Source organism: Lutjanus erythropterus, chromosome 18 (genome assembly GCF_056507025.1).
Source record: "Lutjanus erythropterus isolate fLutEry1 chromosome 18, fLutEry1.hap2, whole genome shotgun sequence".
NCBI lineage: Eukaryota > Metazoa > Chordata > Actinopteri > Lutjaniformes > Lutjanidae > Lutjanus > Lutjanus erythropterus.
This window is the reverse complement of record NC_139334.1, coordinates 5,984,720-6,001,922: the sequence shown is the minus strand read 5'-3', so window position 1 is coordinate 6,001,922 and position 17,203 is coordinate 5,984,720. Positions and strand designations below refer to the sequence as shown.

The window sequence follows — 17,203 nt, the reverse complement described above, 5'->3', positions numbered from 1 at the left end:
GGGAAAACACTCTGCACCTTGAAAATGACTAAATTAAAATTTTCTGCTTCACAAAATAAGTTTGTTCTTGAAAATAAAAGCTCTCTTTTAGCCCTAAATAGTTCAGAGGATAAACCATAGTGACCACGAAGAAAGAGTTCATTTATCACCCTGCAGTTCACAGTCATGTTGTTGTTAGCACTTGTTTTAGATATTTGGCACTGGTTGGTTCATCACCAGATTTGGAATTAGATCATCTGCGCCTTGAACTGAAGATCAAAAGGAGCAGCAGCAGTTTTTGCGCTAAACAGATTGTTAGTTCTCAGAGCACAAAATTGGGTGGGAATGGGATGCACTTTCGTGCCTGTGTGTGTGTGACTGTGTACACTCACATGCATTTTGACACGTGTGTGTGTGCGTGTAAGGTTGCTTGATCTGGCAACTGATTCTGCGTGTCAGGCCGGGGACAGATAGGGAGAGCAGTGCGCCTGCACAGCTGCATGTCCAGAGGCTGTTGACTGGTCACCTCTTATCGCAGCCGTCTCTACAACAGCGTATTGTTTGGCCAAGTGAGGAGCTCACACTCTCATTAAGGTCACTGGGTAAGAGGATGGGAACACAGAAGCGGAAACGCATGACACTTCTGGGCCCCGCTCAAGGGAAGACACTCATGTTGAACTTGTGTGTGGGTATGGTGGTGAATGGATGCTTCACAGCAGATACAGAGCCCTGCGCTTTCATCTGTGGTGAGAACTCAAATCTGCTGCTGATTGCTGCTTTGTAGGAAACACAGATACAATTGCATAAGTAGGAAGACATATTAAAATGTGTATTTTTTATTTAATATCCTCAGATTTACAGTTTTTCACAGTTTTACAGCACATGAAAACTGGAACTTCAAACGTAGAGTTTTAACAGTATAAAAATGCCACAGAGGAGGAGCTCCCCTGCTTTGGATGGAAATGGAGGTCAATGGTGAGGCAAGAGCTTGAGGTCAGGGAGTGAGAGTAAGAGGACGGCGAGTAATGGGGGACACATTGGTTGACCATGCTAAACCATGTATTGAGTATGCACTTTAATTTACAGCACACTAATAAGATATAAAACCTGATATATTTAATCAAATTTGACAAAAAATAGGAATGATATGTTTTTTATTAGACATGATTGGAACCTTTAATAAACTCCCTTATTAGACTTAATTAAATGGAAATTAATGATACATTTCAACAGAACTGAAGTGTAAACTAAAGTGAAATCATAAAATATCTGATCTACCAAGTAGCAGACAAAATTATAGAGGCAGAGGAATATTTTGTCGATGGGTGACTTGTGGCTTATTGTAATACTGTAGGCAGATAATGTGATCAAAAGCATCAGTCTCAGCTACTCTGCCGATTGTATTGGACTCCCAAAGACGTTGTGTCTCAAGTAGCAGATATGTGATGTCACTTTACAGTACAGTTCTTTTGTAATGTGTCCCCAATTACCCTCTAAGAAAATCTATTACAGATCTAATAAAACATATTATTTATAGTTTTTATGTAATTTGATACCAAGTGCTGCTTGTTACGTCTCATTAGTGTAAAATAAAGTGTAACCCCCAGCTACAGTGTAGTACTGACAATGCAAAAGGTATAAACTTATTGATAAGACAGCACATATGTGTCACTAATACAAAAGAAAAACATTTTGGAAAGAGATTTTTTTTTAAAAAAAAATCAGTTTTGAGTCCAGCGTTTGCTTTTGTTAGGGATTTGTAGAGTTTTGCTTTTTGTGTTTATGGTTGTCTGTTTAGAGTTTTGAGAAACTGAGCTGGAGTCTCAGGAAAGGTTTAAAATGATTGGGAAAAACTGTATTAAGACTGTCATTTCTGGTAAAATATCAGGGAAATGCCTCCCTCTTGTGGTGAGTGGGGGTTTAATGCGCTGTCGTGGCCTCAGTCACTGCCTGTCATCACTTTCCTCCTCAGGATGAACATCTCACAAACACTTTACCTCTGGTAATCCCACTTGGCCCCTTTTACCGGAATCGCTCAAACTTTTTTTTTTTTTATTGCGTCCTCTGAGTTTATATTGTTGTTGTTGCACTTTAATTTTGATCAGTAATTATGATCATAAAGTTAGTGGATCAGTCTGAGTTCCTTTGGATGACAACACAGGAGACATCTGTGTGCCCGCAATGTACGGGCCGTGGAGCTGCTCTCCCTGTGGTTGCTGCGAGTGGAAAACCCATAATGGCCTTTAATTGGGACTTTAATTGTGTGTGGTGGAGCAAAAGCATTGACTACAAAACTGGTGGTATTTGAGTGCATGCATGCGTCTTTTGTGTAAGTATATGTGTCGCTCACCAAATCCTCTTCCTCTCTTGGCCTGAGAACAGCTTCAGTTGGAGTCGGAGCAGCTAGTACCGTCCGTGTCAAATCCTATTCGTCACGATCTACACGATATTAGAATTATTTGGCCAATACCAGGAAGATGATAATTCACTCAGTCAAGCTCAATAAGGGTGCACATACACTGGCACTTGTGCTGACACAAAGATGCTTTTGGTGTGAGGAGAATTCCCATTCAAATAGCTCTATATACACTCTGTTCAGCCATGCCCTTTGGATATGTCTTAACAGCAGCAGCAGCAGCTTTGAAATCAATGGGAAGCATTTTGACTACCAGGGATGGCTGATAATGATGTGCTGTGAGGAATGTCTCAGCTTGATGACATATGACCCTGTGAGAGATTGATTTCTCCCTCAGAGCATATATAGCTGTAGTTATTTTGGCAACATTACAGAGTGACGCTCTCCAAGCACTCCAACGTCTAATCGTCACCCTATATGTTACTTTATCAAGCCCGCTGTCCCAAATAGATCAGTGGTTCCCAAACGGTGTGCTGTGAGGCAAGTCCGGGTGTACCGTTGGATTTTGTGACAATCATACTTTATTATGGCAGTGTTCGACTACACAGAAAGTTCCAAATTATTTTTTATTTACCTTGTATGCAGTAATTTCCAATTTCCTTTAAAAGCCTTCCATCAAAGCAGCTTCCATATTTTTATTCATTGAGTTGCTGGATTCTGGGAACTTTTATATTGTGACGCATCATAGGCCCTGATTGAATGCAGCCTTGATATTTTTTCCCACTCACGCTCCAGGAAGTCTGCCTCTGATTGGCTAGCGCTCATTACATCTGTTGGTCAAGTTGGTTATTAGGGTTGCAATATGGCAATAAAAAAAATATCTCAATACCATACCAGACAGTGGAAATATTACATGATCAATTTTTTGTACTGTTTTGATTTTATTATATTTTATGAAAGCATGGAAACTGACTGGTGCATTGTTTTTGTTTTGGAATTGTACATGTATAATTCAAACACATGCTCATGCACATGCTTAGTTTATGGTTAGCTACATTTATTTTATTAAAGAAGGAGAGCAGAGGTACTTTAAGTTAAAAGTATAGAGAGATAGAAGTCATTTCATATGAACAAAAATGCTGTACTCATCAGATTAATTATATATTACAGGATATTTTTGAAGTTACCATTTTTCTTTAATTTTCAATGTCATGATAAATATCATATTGTAGACTTTTCATCATTTTATCATTATACCCTTGGGTTTGGTTCATTTTTTTGGTATTGTTACATCCCTTTTGGTTTATGGAGGCTATTTTGCACAGATATAAATAAAGTGTTCCTTGAGGTTTTGGCTCACCCTTTGGTTTGCCCTGGGCACAAAAAGTTTGAAAACCACTGGACTAGATAACAGTAGGAGGCATGTCAATGAAAAAATACAAGGGAGAGAGTGGATGTAAGGGAAGAGTAGTACAGTATAAATGGGGTGGAGAATGTGTGGCAGGGCATGTGTTGAACACACAGAGAGGCAGCAGGAGAACAAGAGCAGGAGTGGGGCGAGGAGGAGGAGGAGGAGGAGGAGGAAGGAGAGAGATGAAACAGGACAGCTTGTGCCTGTCATGATTATACTGGCACCAGTGGGAACGTTTGGATGAGATGGAAAACAAGACGCCATCTTGTGTTCCATTCATGTCTGCAGCGCCTTGGCCTCTGTTCCCCATGCATACACACTCACACACGTGTACACGTTCACACAAACGCACACTGGCAGGAGCTTGTGGTTCCAGTCCAGTGACAGCGGCCTGTAGTCAGGGTGGCGACGCTTCAGGAGTAGCTCCTCGTATTGGAGAAGCATGTTTGTGTTGGCCCCGAATTAATAACTTTTCATTTAGTGCGGAAATGACAGGAATAGTAATTAAGGAAATGGAATGATTTTATTGGCCATGATGTTTATATTAAGTTCCAGATGTGAAGCAGCTGCTTGCGCAGCAAGAGCCCCCCCCCCCCCAATGTGCTATCTAGAGGAACTCTTATTAAGATCAAGATAACAGCACCAGTTAAATGTATGTCTGTGTGTACAAACAACAAAGTATGTCATTCACAGCACGGAGCAAACTGAACTAATATCACGTCCGGTTTGATTAATGGGAGCCGGTTATGAAGCACCATGAGGCCTGCTCTGTATGTAGAAATGTGCCCCTAAAGTGCAATTTATTTGCAGATATAATGTTACTCTATTTCAGGCCTGATTTGCCTGACTGGAAAAGTTAATATTGAGGAGTGGCTGTTCAGCATTTTTGGGTGGCCCAACACATGTGAGATCTGTGTCGTACTGCGCTAAAGTTCAGTATCCCTTAAATGGTAATGACAGCATTGCTTAGATCCTCACATCGCCTGTCACAATGCCAGTTTCAAATTTAGATAAAAAAAATAATCTCTTCTGTAGCTTCTAACACTGTTGACAGGCCTGTGACAAGCAGTGACACAAGAATGAACAGAAAGACTCTTTCTCCTTTACCTTAATCAAACCAAGAGTGTTGTCACGATATACAGCTAAACTTACAATAATGTTCACACATACTGTAGGGGAGACTAGGGGCAGTTTCAACACTTCTTGTATTTCTTTCAGTTACTCAGAGACTATTTGGACTGGACCAACCATATCTCTGACATTTGTCTGCTAATTACCCGTACCGTGTAAAGAAGATTAAATATGACACGTCATTCACAATATTCACTTGAAAGGAAGAAGTCAGATGTTGTAACTGACCCTAACATGATCAGAGGACAGTTGGAAAATGTTAAAAATATGTTAAATTTCACTAATTAAGTTTTTTTTTTCTCTCTCTCTCTCTCTCAATAAGCATAGTATTCTAAGAATATGCATTGTCTTACAATAATATTATGGTATTATTATTTATAAAATAATGTTGTAGTATTATTTGTAGTAATATTTATTAAATAACAGTTATGACAAATAACAGTTGTTTTTGTTTTTGCATAGAGCTTAGGGCTACTTTGAGTCAATGTGCAGATGTTATTTAGTCTCTATATTTCAGACTGAGACAGGAAGAATTGAACAATTTGCAATGCAACAAACTTTTATTCAACATGTATTTATTGTACATCTGTTGCATCTGTTTTAAAAACTGATTATCCTTATATGTACTTCACAATGACTTGTGTAAAGCAATACAAATTTGTGTTTGGGTAAACAATCCTTTTATGTATCCCACAATGACTTGTTTATGTTGAAAAACACTGTTCTGTGGTTTGTTTTGACGTCAGGACAGTGTGACCAAAATACTGCTCTTGAAAAAAAAAATTACTTTCAAAACATTTTTTTTCAGTAAATACAGCAGCAGATGTTGAATGTGTCTTCTGTGAGACAATCTAACTCAGGGGTCAGCAACCTTACCATCTAATATCAACAGAAATTAACAAAATCTGGCATCCATAGCTAACCTAGGGAGACTTAAGACTAGACACTGAAAAAAAAATATCAGAAAAGACGCTGAGCCGTTGGACATTTTAGCTGACAAAATATGAAAAACTTTTTTTTTTCATTCAGTATATAGGCTACACATTTACAACTGGAAAATGTAAAAAATCCCTTTAAGTCAACAACAATACATTCAAATTAAAATGTTAAAAAATATATTAACCTTTATTCATTTCCATTTCATTTTTTGTCAAAGCCACAGGAAGCCACTCGAGAGGGGAAAAGAGCTGCATGCATCTTCAGAGTCGAAGGTCGCTGACCCCTGGTCTAACCGAACGTACTGTATGAGTATAATCACTCAGCGTGGTTCATATTAGAGGAGCAAGACCTGTTGGACCCACCCCTTGTTGCAGCTGTCCCCAGTCCACCCTACTTTCGATCCTGGTGCTCCTTCATTTCGCAAATATTTGATATTCTCTTGACTGAAATCAACATATGTTCTGTGTAACAGGTAATCATTTCAGTGCTCAGTAACTGCTGCTAAACTGGAAGCTGCGATCCTGTACCTCCACTTTATACATGACATGAACATTAAACAGGAGGTTACAGTTGTTACTACAGAAGTTCTTGCAAACCGGCTCTCTGTCCAAGCAAAACATGTTGGAGCTTCCAGGGCAGTGAGTGAATGCACCCCGAGGGGAGTTTAGTTAACACGTGAGAATACTTGAGAACTTGAAGGGTGTGTGGGCAACATTAAAAAAGAGATTAACAGCTATTGAAGAAAAATAACACACCCAGAAGACATACTGTAAACTGTCACGCTCATTTTCTATTGATGTCTGGAAATTTAAAAGTCATATACACAACTCTAAAAGTCTCTTTTCTTGTTGTTTTGCAACCGTGACTACAGAGGAAATGCTCATGTGCTTTTTTTTTCTTTTTTCCAGTCACTTTACTGTTTTTCTCTCTCTTACTCATTTGAGAGTCACTTATTATGAAGATGTTTTCTGTTTTGCATGGCAGTAGTAGAGCCCTGCCCATTACTGTAGCCAATGATGTTTTGTTCTATTCTGTGATGTGCTCCCATCTGGTTTCCAGTGAAAATGCATCACTCCATTAACATTGCCTGTGATCTAGAGGATGCTTTAATCTAAGACTATAAACTCCACTTAATTACATCCTCCAAACGGGCTCTATTAGTATAATGCAATCAAACAGGGAGCACATCCATTTTGGCAAGTCAAACATGCTCAAATGGCTCTTGAAAGTGTTTACTTTCGTCTTCTGATCAGATTGTAGAGTCATATTTGGAGGTCCTAGGTTATGTTCCAAAGCCCTGCCTGATACATGTGTTTTCTGTGGGTAAAAAGTAAGATGCATTTGTAATACACATGAGATCCCATTTCTGTGCAGCAAAAAAACGACCATAACAGTTGAGTTTAGTGGAGTCTAAACAGACTCCCTGTGTGGCACACTGATGACTTTATGCTTGACCTTTCATGCCTCTCACTGTATAACCTCCAGTCATATTCATAATTGCTGTCTGTATGCGTCGTTCCAGTTTCCATTAGTCTAGCAGTATTTTTCGATCAATTTAAACTTCAAAAGGACGCGCGATGGCCTGGTTTAAAATTATACACAAAGGCATCACTGTAAAATACAAGTTGCCTGGCAATTAGTTTTGCCGCGGTGCCAGTGGTGAAAAGATCTAACCAGTTCCCAACTGATGCAACATTACAGCAAATAATTAGTTTCTTCTGGTGATATAACAGGTCTGACTTTGTTTTTATTATATAATAGCTTGACTCTGATCAAGTTAACTCCAGAAAAGACGTTCTAAACACAAGTGAGTAAATCCTCATTATAATAAGATAAAGCACATTGAGAGGGGTTGGAGTATATCACAAAATTCCATCTGCTCAGCAAGAAAATGCCTCCAGCTCTTTGAGAGTGAAATTATGTTAAAAACCGCATTCACATTACAGAATATTCACAAAGGTCTATCTATTCTTGTGACTGGGGAGGCTTTGAGTCAATTACTTTTTTTTAAACTGTATGTATGTGCTAATATCATGGGAACTGGACCACAGGGTGTGTCTGATGTTGTAAAATTGCCACATATTTCAAATGGTAGTCTATCCTCATATAATGTGCATGTGTGGCTTCCTTGGTGTTAGAACTGGGCAATATATTGATATTATATTGATATTGTGATATGAGGCTAGATATCATCTTAGATTTTGAATATTGTGATATGGTAATTTTTTTCCTGGTTTCAAAGGCTGCATTACATTAAAGTGGTGTAATTTTCTGAGCTTACCAGACCTTTCTAGCTGTTATGTTATTTGCCTCTATCCATTTAGTCATATTATCCACACACACATTTGATTATTTATCAAAAATCTCATTGTCTTAATATTTTTGGAAAACACCATAGTCATCCTGACAATATTGTCGCAATAATGATATCGAGGTATATGGTCAAAAATATTGTGATATTTGATTTTGTCCATATTGCCCAGCCTTACTTGCCATTATGCGCCTTCTTATGTAGAAACATTATTTCTGTCTGTTCCTGCACTATCTTGCTTGGAGGAAAACATAAAATGACACCTTTGCACGTTGAACAAAGTCATATAAAAGGTTAATGAGAAGACAGACAAAGTCTGCATGGTTACATGGACTCTTAGTCGAGTTCTGGTTGGAGGTATAGGTATCCCAAGATCAAAAACGTACTTATTCCCATTGTGGCAATAAGTCACTTTACCAACATGCAGTAACCATGATGAGTCTGGGGAAATATATAAATTAGGGGATGTGAAACTTGCAGAATAATTGCAGAATATAAATTTAACAAGGACAGTAACTTCCAAAAAAGTACAGTTTAAGACTGGGCAGATACAATCAAGATGAAACATTATGTCTAAAAATCATAAACAGTAAAAAATAAAATAAAATACAAAACAATAAAATAAAGTAAAATAAAAATAAAATAGATCTATTTCATATTCGGTTTGGGTTTCAATTAAATGATAAAACTAACTAATATTATAATAGAAATATGGCTTTCCTAAATCTTATAAATTTCAATATATTTATGTATGAAAATAAATATTTTCCAACTATATAAATACAAATTATATAAAACGTCACCATTTACGTTTATTTTCTCGTCATATCCGGTATGAACGTCAACTTCCTGTCTTCTTCCTTCGTGTAGCGTTATCACAACAATGGCGTCCTGTAGTGAGGTTAGTAGTTTCTCTTTTTTAATGTCAAATGGCTCAGTTCATGTGATGTTGTGGCAGATTGCACTCTATTAAAAGCCCTATGAAAGTAATGTTTTATTTTGCCAGCGGAGACTGTTTCACGGTTGTTGTTTAGAGTCTCGCGTTGTTGTGCTAAGATAACCGATGCTAACGATGCTATTTAATGTTAGCTCGTCACAAACGCATAGCTTGGCTATTAAATAGTCTGGCATTATTATCGTATTTCGTGAATTTATCGTGGTAACTGGTGTTATTTTCAGGAGTCTGCTATAGCTGTCGAAGAGGAACCATCTGAAACTCTTGCATCCCAGAAGAGAGAATCGAGGCTACGAAAATTTCGAGAGTTACATTTTAAACGGGTGAGTTGTTTACCTCGTAAAGAGAGAAGCGCTTAATATCTAGTATTTTCCCACACAGCCGTGAAAAACGCCCTCCTTGCTTTTCCACTACAGAATGAAGCACGTAAGCTCAATCACCAGGAGGTCGTGGAGGAGGATAAGAGACTGAAACTGCCCTCTAACTGGGAGGCTAAGAAAGCCAGACTGGAATGGGAGCTTGCTGAAGATGAAAAGAAAAAGGTATTTAAGTACGGTGTTCATAAACTCTGTAGAACTCTGGATGATGACAAGATGATCAAGATATATGGTGACTGGAAGCAGAGATCAGATGAAGTTACCTTGTGCAGCAACATTGAGCGAGGTTGTGGACTTGAAGCCATCTAATTATATTTGTCAGATGCCATTTCTGATCCACTTGATGAAGCTGAGGTACCGTAAAATTACAGCTTTGGATATGTGTTTGTTTGCTCAAAAGAAGTGGTGCTAAAAATGTCTTGATTAAAGGAGCAGTGCACGTGCACAATGACTACTGCATTCCAAGTAGTGAGTTGGCACAGGACACATGAAACACTGTAAATCGACGATAATAAAAGACAACAAGTCCGACGCTGCAAGTTGATCAGCTATTTATAATTGTCAGTAAGCTGTCCAGGTAAAGTTATGCCTGTTATCCTGAAAACGAATGTCCACTGTTCTGAAAAGACACACTCTGGAGTTTGACTTCAGTGGCTACATGTCTCACTGCTTGCCAGACTCCATTAACATATTTTTCAGTTCAACCACCATGACTTTTGACTCATAAAAGGACATTTACTAATTGGCTAAACATTTGTCATTCTTTTTAATTCTAATTAATGTGAAACAGGCAAACAAAGATGGTTATTTCACCCTGGAACAGCAATTTCATTGGGGAATGTAACATGTTTCTTTGATCTCTGACCACATATCATGGTCATTTTCTGCTATATTATGGTAAATGTATTACAGATTTCTCTGTTAAGTAAAACTAAATCAAAGTCTTGCAGTATTTGCTATACAATCTATTTAGTAAACAGCCAGAGGAGGTAAATTTTAAGTATTTCCACAAACTCAGCTGACTCATGAAGTATCAACTCTAAGAGTCTGTTACATTTGTGTTTATTAAAATAATATTTGGCTTTTAGGAATGTGCTGCCAGAGGGGAGGACTATGACAGAGTGAAACTGCTGGAAATTACTGCTGATGATGCAGAGCGGTGGGAAAGGAAGAAGAAGAAGAAGAACCCAGACACAGGATTTGCAGGTTGGTGGCACGGTCTCCTGTGAAGACAGGCGTAGGTTGTTTGCTGTGTACCTGTTGATTGCACTTGGTTTAGAGGTTGCGAGACTGTCAATAGTTTGTTTTAATTTGTCTTCGCAATAAAAATAACAGGTTTATTGTTCTCGTGTGTACCTGACCGAGGCCATGTTCAGACCGTCTTGAGCCCTGCGTGGAAAAAAAAACATCAGCACAGCCCTCTCATTCATTTGAATGGAGCCAATCTGCTGTCTAGTGAGGGTGCCAATGCAGGGGGCTCCAGCAAAATGAGACAGGGTCGTCTAGCCAAAACGTTGAACCTGACCCAACTTTTTCTGCAACATAATGTTTTCTTGCAAACTGTCAAAAATGAACCAACGCAATGCAGCACCAAAACTCAGGCTACCTTGTGCCTACTCAAACAACAGGAAACAGGCTGCTAGTGATGGAGACAGAAAGTGAATACACACAGAGAAAGCACCTGTGGTTGAAGCTGCCCCCTGTCTAGTGGATTGATAACACCTGGTCACGTAATCCCCTCTTGAGCCGGCCCTTGGTGAGAGAAGGCAGAAGAAGTGGCACTGAGCCAGGGAGACGACAAACTCTCAAAAGTTTCCATAGCCTGGATGGAGCTTTTAAAAAAGAGAAAGAAAATTGTGTTTCGGAAACTGTGCAGGAGGCTGCAGAGGCTGACATAGCATTTGAAACAGCTGTTCTGTATTTTGAAACGGTGAATAAATAGTGAATCTGTCCATCTCTTTACTTTTTGTATTCATCTAATGAATATACAAAAGTCAAAGTCAATCAGATGTTAATCTTAAAGGTTTTGTTAGACTTTCCTGTCCATCATTTTGATGGTCAAGGTAAAAAAAAAATGCTGTCATTTTTTTGTTTTTAAATGATGAGACATGGCCTGTTCAATAACACTGAATTTTCAAAAACGACTTGATCACAATAACATTTAATGTACAGAACAAACTCACTGATTATGCATTAATAAGAACATGTAGACAAAAAAATGAACAGAGACACCAACTGCAATCACTTTTCATGTCAACAGTGGAAGTCTGCTGACAACACAAAGTGCTGCTGCTTTCTGTTTTTCATCCATCACTGTATAAATCGCTCATTTGCACCTGATTTATTAACCACATTATAATTATTGGGCTCAGTCTTACCAACTTGGCAACTTTCTCTCTAGATTTAGCAACCTTTCTGACCCTCTTAGCGATTTTTAGCGAGTTTAGGGCCTTGTTCAGACCACAAAGGTGAGAAATATATTAATTTATATTATGTTGTAATTCTTAAAGAGTAACCAGTCCATGGCTGTTCTTCAGCAGTGCTGGTCTGTTCTGTTGCGCTGTGCCACTTAGTGTTGTAGCATGTGAGGCATGTAGCTTCTCTCACTCTCTTGACTATCTGGGTATATAAATAGCTTATGTGATCTTCTCCCTCTTTTTTTAACTTGATAAAGGGGATGTCCCTGTAGTCAATTTGTGACTAATTGGGTAAAGATTTCTGTAATTTTTATATGGCTTAAGGTTATCTGTCCCTCGCTGCGACTGATGCAAACACTCATTATAGCAAATCGCTCTGAGTGTTTTAATGTGTCAAAATGATGGACGGTCCTCAGATTTTTCCATCACTGTCTAAAACATTTCATTAGTGCTTAAACTTCTAAAATGAATCTCATTGGCACCTAATATGACCTTGGTAAGTGGTTGTCACGCACTGATCTTATTGACTCTGGAACTGTATAGTCATGTCTGGAATTAACATGGGAGCAAATGGTGATTTGATCAAACTGCTTTTTTTCAGGCAGGAGAAATTGCCCTGTCACGCTATAGACCTGCTGTCTATTAATTTAGTAGACAATAATTTCATAAGTTTACTTTTAGGGAAAGAAGTGGTACATCCTGGTTTCGGTATACTATTTTGCTCTGCTGTGTCATGGCATGTGACCGTTTGAGAAGTTTTTCTACTTGTGTGTCACACAGTGAAATGTTGCTACATAGCGGTAGTGTATAGAGCAATGGTGGTTGCATGTAAGGATCCCTTGGGATATTAATGATCTCAAACTGCTCCCGATTTAATCTACCGACAAAGGACTTGCTGTGTCTCCTAAATATGGCTGCCATCTGTTGCATCAAAAACCTCCTCTGAATTAAAACCTCTGGGGAGAAAATTATCACCAGAGGGGCTTCAAGAGAGAAAAAGGAGGAGGAGAGTTGCCTCTTCATCCCCCCTTAACCAGCCGCAGGTTGTGTTGCTGAGCCTCGTGTCTGCTTGCTGTTTGTTCCGGTAATTATAACTCAGTCATAATTTTTTTTCTCTTCGTCTCACACAATGGACTGCAGGTTATGCGGAGGCCCAATTCAGACAGTACCAGAGGCTCACCAAGCAAATCCGACCAGACATGGAAGGCTATGAGAAGCAGAGGGAAGAATGGTGAGTTAAACCTCTGTTCAATCTGCCTTTCCTGTGACAGTACTGTTTTTATGTCTTATAATACTTTATCCAGATGGACACGACTCAACATGGGACTCAACCATGTCCTCTGGCGTTAATAGATCTCTGTGCATTGCCATTTACAGGAGGTTTCTGCTATGAGACTTTAAGACCATAACTGTGAAATTTCTAGTTTAGTAAAATGAATTGTAACACTTTGCTTGGCATAATCCTCTTAGAATTCGCTCATCACATGTGCACAAAGCATTTTCTATATGATAACTTGTAAACCCCCATTTGCCCTGGGGTTAGTGTTGACATAGCTGAAATAATTTGAAGATTTTATAGGGTTTGTACTCTTAAGACTGAAGAAGAGTTTGATGCCTGCTGGTTTTTCACCCTTAAAGGCTGACGCATGTAGGACTATGAAAGATGCACCAGCTCATTATGCCCTGAAGCCAAGTCATCTCCCTTTAGGATGACCATAATCACAATGATGGAATTGAAAAGTCAGCATTGGCATTTTCTAAACGGTTATCTGTGGTTATGCATTTCTAATTCCTTTGCTGGTGTTCCACAGTGGTGAGGACTTCCACCCCACGTCCAATAGCTTGATTCACGGCACCCATGTCCCCACAAAGGAGGGCATTGACCGCATGGTGGAAGACGTTGAGAAACAGTAAGTCACACTCAAAAACAGACAGTAGACTGTTGTACCGTCATATGCTGTATCATCTCAATGATTTAACCTCATTCTCAACACACCCATTAAATATCACCCTGATTCACTGGTTACCACTACAGCTGGGCATACAATGTATGATTTGAGCCTTGAGTTTCTAACTCAATATTTTAGTGGCACAACTCATTTTAGAATCAGACCACATTCCAGCTTCTTCAGGCGCTATTTGCCATGCAGTGTACAGGGAGGAGCAGGGACTGACTTCTGAGAGGGAAGACTTGACTGCTGTAGACTAGCAGCAAAATTTGTTGCAGCCTGCCACAAGGTCCACAGCTCTGTAGACCCCCTGTCCCAAAAGCCCAGTAATTAATGTTGCTTATTAAAGAGAGATTTATTTGTTGTAGGTCCACCAAGAGATGATGAACCTACAACAACTTATTATTCCATAGCCCCTCTTGTTCTCCCTGCCCTTTTGCCATTGACTGTTAAGATAAATTTCTGGCATGTCAGAAATTTTATTCAGCCATTATCAAGCTCTCACACAGTTGACTCAGGGCCATGAGTTGCTTCGCAAGGGTCGATGCTTTTGTTTTCTCACTGTACCTGTGCAAAGTGGCTAACGGTGTCTGAAACTGCCATGGCAAGCCACACTGTCCACGTCTTACTTGCCACCTGCGAGTTCACACACACTTTTTTTTTTTCTTTTTAGGCAGATACAGGCCGCACGTGTGTTGCTAGCTAGCATCCCAGACAAGCCCTCACTTGTCACACACCTGCTCAATGTTTGTGACAGGCAAAAGTGCCAATTTTATATTGGATTGAAAATAAACAAATATAACTATTTACAAAAAGCGCGTGAGGTGTGGCGATGAAAGACATCAGTAGTGAGTGGAATGTGTGGATGAGTGAGACATCTGTGTGTGAATGTTGGAAGCAGCAAAATGCCAGAATGAACCAAAACCAGAGAGAGAGACAAACAGTGAGAACAGGCAGGTAATCAAAGCCTTGGTGGAGGCCCACACAGGTGAAACCCCATTAACTTAGCAAACCTCCCTGATAACCAGCTCCTGCAGGAAGAGCTCATCTAAACCACTGCTGGTAGAAAGGGATGGGTCGTAACACAAAGTTATATCTGCCTCTGAGCTTTTAAATAGCCAGAACAGGTCGTAGGGGCCATTTCATCTTATATTTTACACGTCCAGTGTGAGCACTCAGGTCATGGCGGGACGACCGTGCTGTACAGTGTGAGCACATAAATTGTGAGCTTTGGTTTTACATTGCAGACAGTTTACTTGTACAGAAGGAGCTGGAATTAAACAAATTTCTAAAACCGTACAGTGTTTGCCCATCTTAATATAAAGTTAGGTACTAATGGACTGTTCTTTGAGTTCTCCTCTCTGTGGCTGCTGCCAGTCAGAAATAACAAGATGCACTTGACCGGCCTAACGAGCTAAACACTAATGATGGAAAACTTTGAAAAAATAATGAACTGTACATAAGACAGGTCATTAGTCGTACTTAAAATGTCCCTCAGTAGAATCCCCACCCCCTGATGACTTAATTCAAGAAAAGCAGCACTGAGCTCAGCACTGTTGAGGCTCAGCCTTGCTAATTTGCTTAAACATTTCGAACAACCCAAACGTCTTTCATGTATCTCAGAGAGACAGTGGGTTCAGTCAGACCTTTCTATTGGCACTGGCACACCACAAACATAGTGTGCAGATGTGTCTGGGAATATTCAACTGTCTCAGACGTAATAAATTATCTGTGGATGAGTCTGTGACCTCTTTGCCAATTTGGAAGAAGGGGATATTTTGTGTGAACCAGGGCCTATCTGATCAGCAGTAATCAGCCCTGGAGTGGAAATCCAGATGCAAGCAGCTAGCTAACAAGAGGCTGTTCATTAAGATCTACATGGGTGGGGGGGGGCAGCAACTTAAAAGTAAAGTGTACCACCTTAATCAGATTTAGTTTTAGGGTCCTAGTTGGAGCGCATTTCCTGGTAAGACCGTGCCAGATCATATATATGTTCTTGTGTCAAACAAATAGTCCCTACCACACTAAGTGTTGTAGTAAGTGGGTGTGACACTCATTTTTAATGGACTGCTGCCTCAAACAGTTTAGTTCTTCATTAAGTTTTTTACTCTGCTAAGAAGTCCCTTTCACCTTTGATTACCCTGGCCTTTCCCTGAGCTGTTCTATATTTGAGACAGTCAAAGGCTTGTGTTAGAGATGCGACTGTGGGGCATTAGACAAGGATTTAGATGCCAGGGTATGACGCACAACAATGCTTTGAAGACGCAGTGAATCAAGACTGGGAGCTCACAAATTGACAGTATTTTCCTCTTGAGTATGTATGTGCGTTAGGTTTTCCATTGCCACTATCCTTGCCAAATTTAAATGCAAACCCCCCAAAATTATTGCCTGTAGCCAATTATTGTTATTGGATACACCATGGCTAGCAGCCATACTAGTTTATGAAATCCTCCCTAAGCTGCTTTTATTTGCGATTGTCAGGATCGAGAAGCGGGCCAAATACAGCCGACGCAGGGCGTACAACGACGACGCAGACATCGACTACATTAATGAGAGGAATGCCAAGTTCAACAAGAAGGCGGAGCGTTTCTATGGCAAATACACAGCAGAGATCAAACAGAACTTGGAGAGAGGCACAGCGGTCTAATGGGTCCAGTCACCTCAGTGGACATGTTCACTACTTCAGTTTTTTCTTCATTTAGGGCTCTTGATACTTCTTTTTTTTATCAAAATACACGTATAAATATGCTGAAATGGATTCTATACTGTAAGGCAGTTTTTTTAATCATACTGAGGTCATTTGGGGCTGAAAGATAATTACATTTTCTGTAAGACATGTAATGTGTTTTGTTCCTTTGTACATTATTAAAAGTGAATACAACTCTGTATGGTTATTCTCTTTTATTTTGGAATAAACCGCCTCAATTATCCATTTATCTCTTGCACACTTGTTGGTTTTTCTGTTGGTTTACTGCGTGTGGTCTCATGACAGAGACATTTTGAGCGTGAGAATTAACTACTGTTAACTACCATCAAACCTCGGGGCATGTTCAGCAGACGATGCCAGCCAAAGGAATGTTTTAGTGTAGGTGCACACAGGAGATAAGGCTCAACAATTGAGCAATTCAATTTATTCTTTATCATCCACATCTTGGTTGAACCAACTTGCCCCGAGCTGTGACACAAGCAGGAAAGCCTTGTGACTGGAGAAGACATGAAAACAGGTTCCCATGCAAGTCCCTTGTTCCTGAACTCCTCCTACCTTTGTGAATATAAGGGCCTTGCACCCTCTACAGGACACACAGTCAGTCGTTTGTGTAAGGAAAATCTAGCGTTGGATTGACTCAAACTTATGTATATGCTATCATATTCTGTAAC

The 17,203-nt window shown here is 39.6% G+C and overlaps 1 protein-coding gene across 1 annotated transcript; it reads left to right on the top strand.

The window, feature by feature from the left end:
* Positions 1-9,279: 9,279 nt before the first annotated feature.
* syf2 (SYF2 pre-mRNA-splicing factor) lies at positions 9,280-16,761 on the top strand (the record flags this gene model as incomplete). Its single annotated transcript, XM_084742957.1, has 6 exons — positions 9,280-9,405; positions 9,499-9,624; positions 10,548-10,665; positions 13,017-13,107; positions 13,688-13,786; positions 16,307-16,761. Coding segments are annotated over 6 exons (726 nt in total), but the record flags the coding sequence as incomplete, so codon positions are not given.
* Between the last annotated feature and the right edge of the window lie 442 nt (positions 16,762-17,203).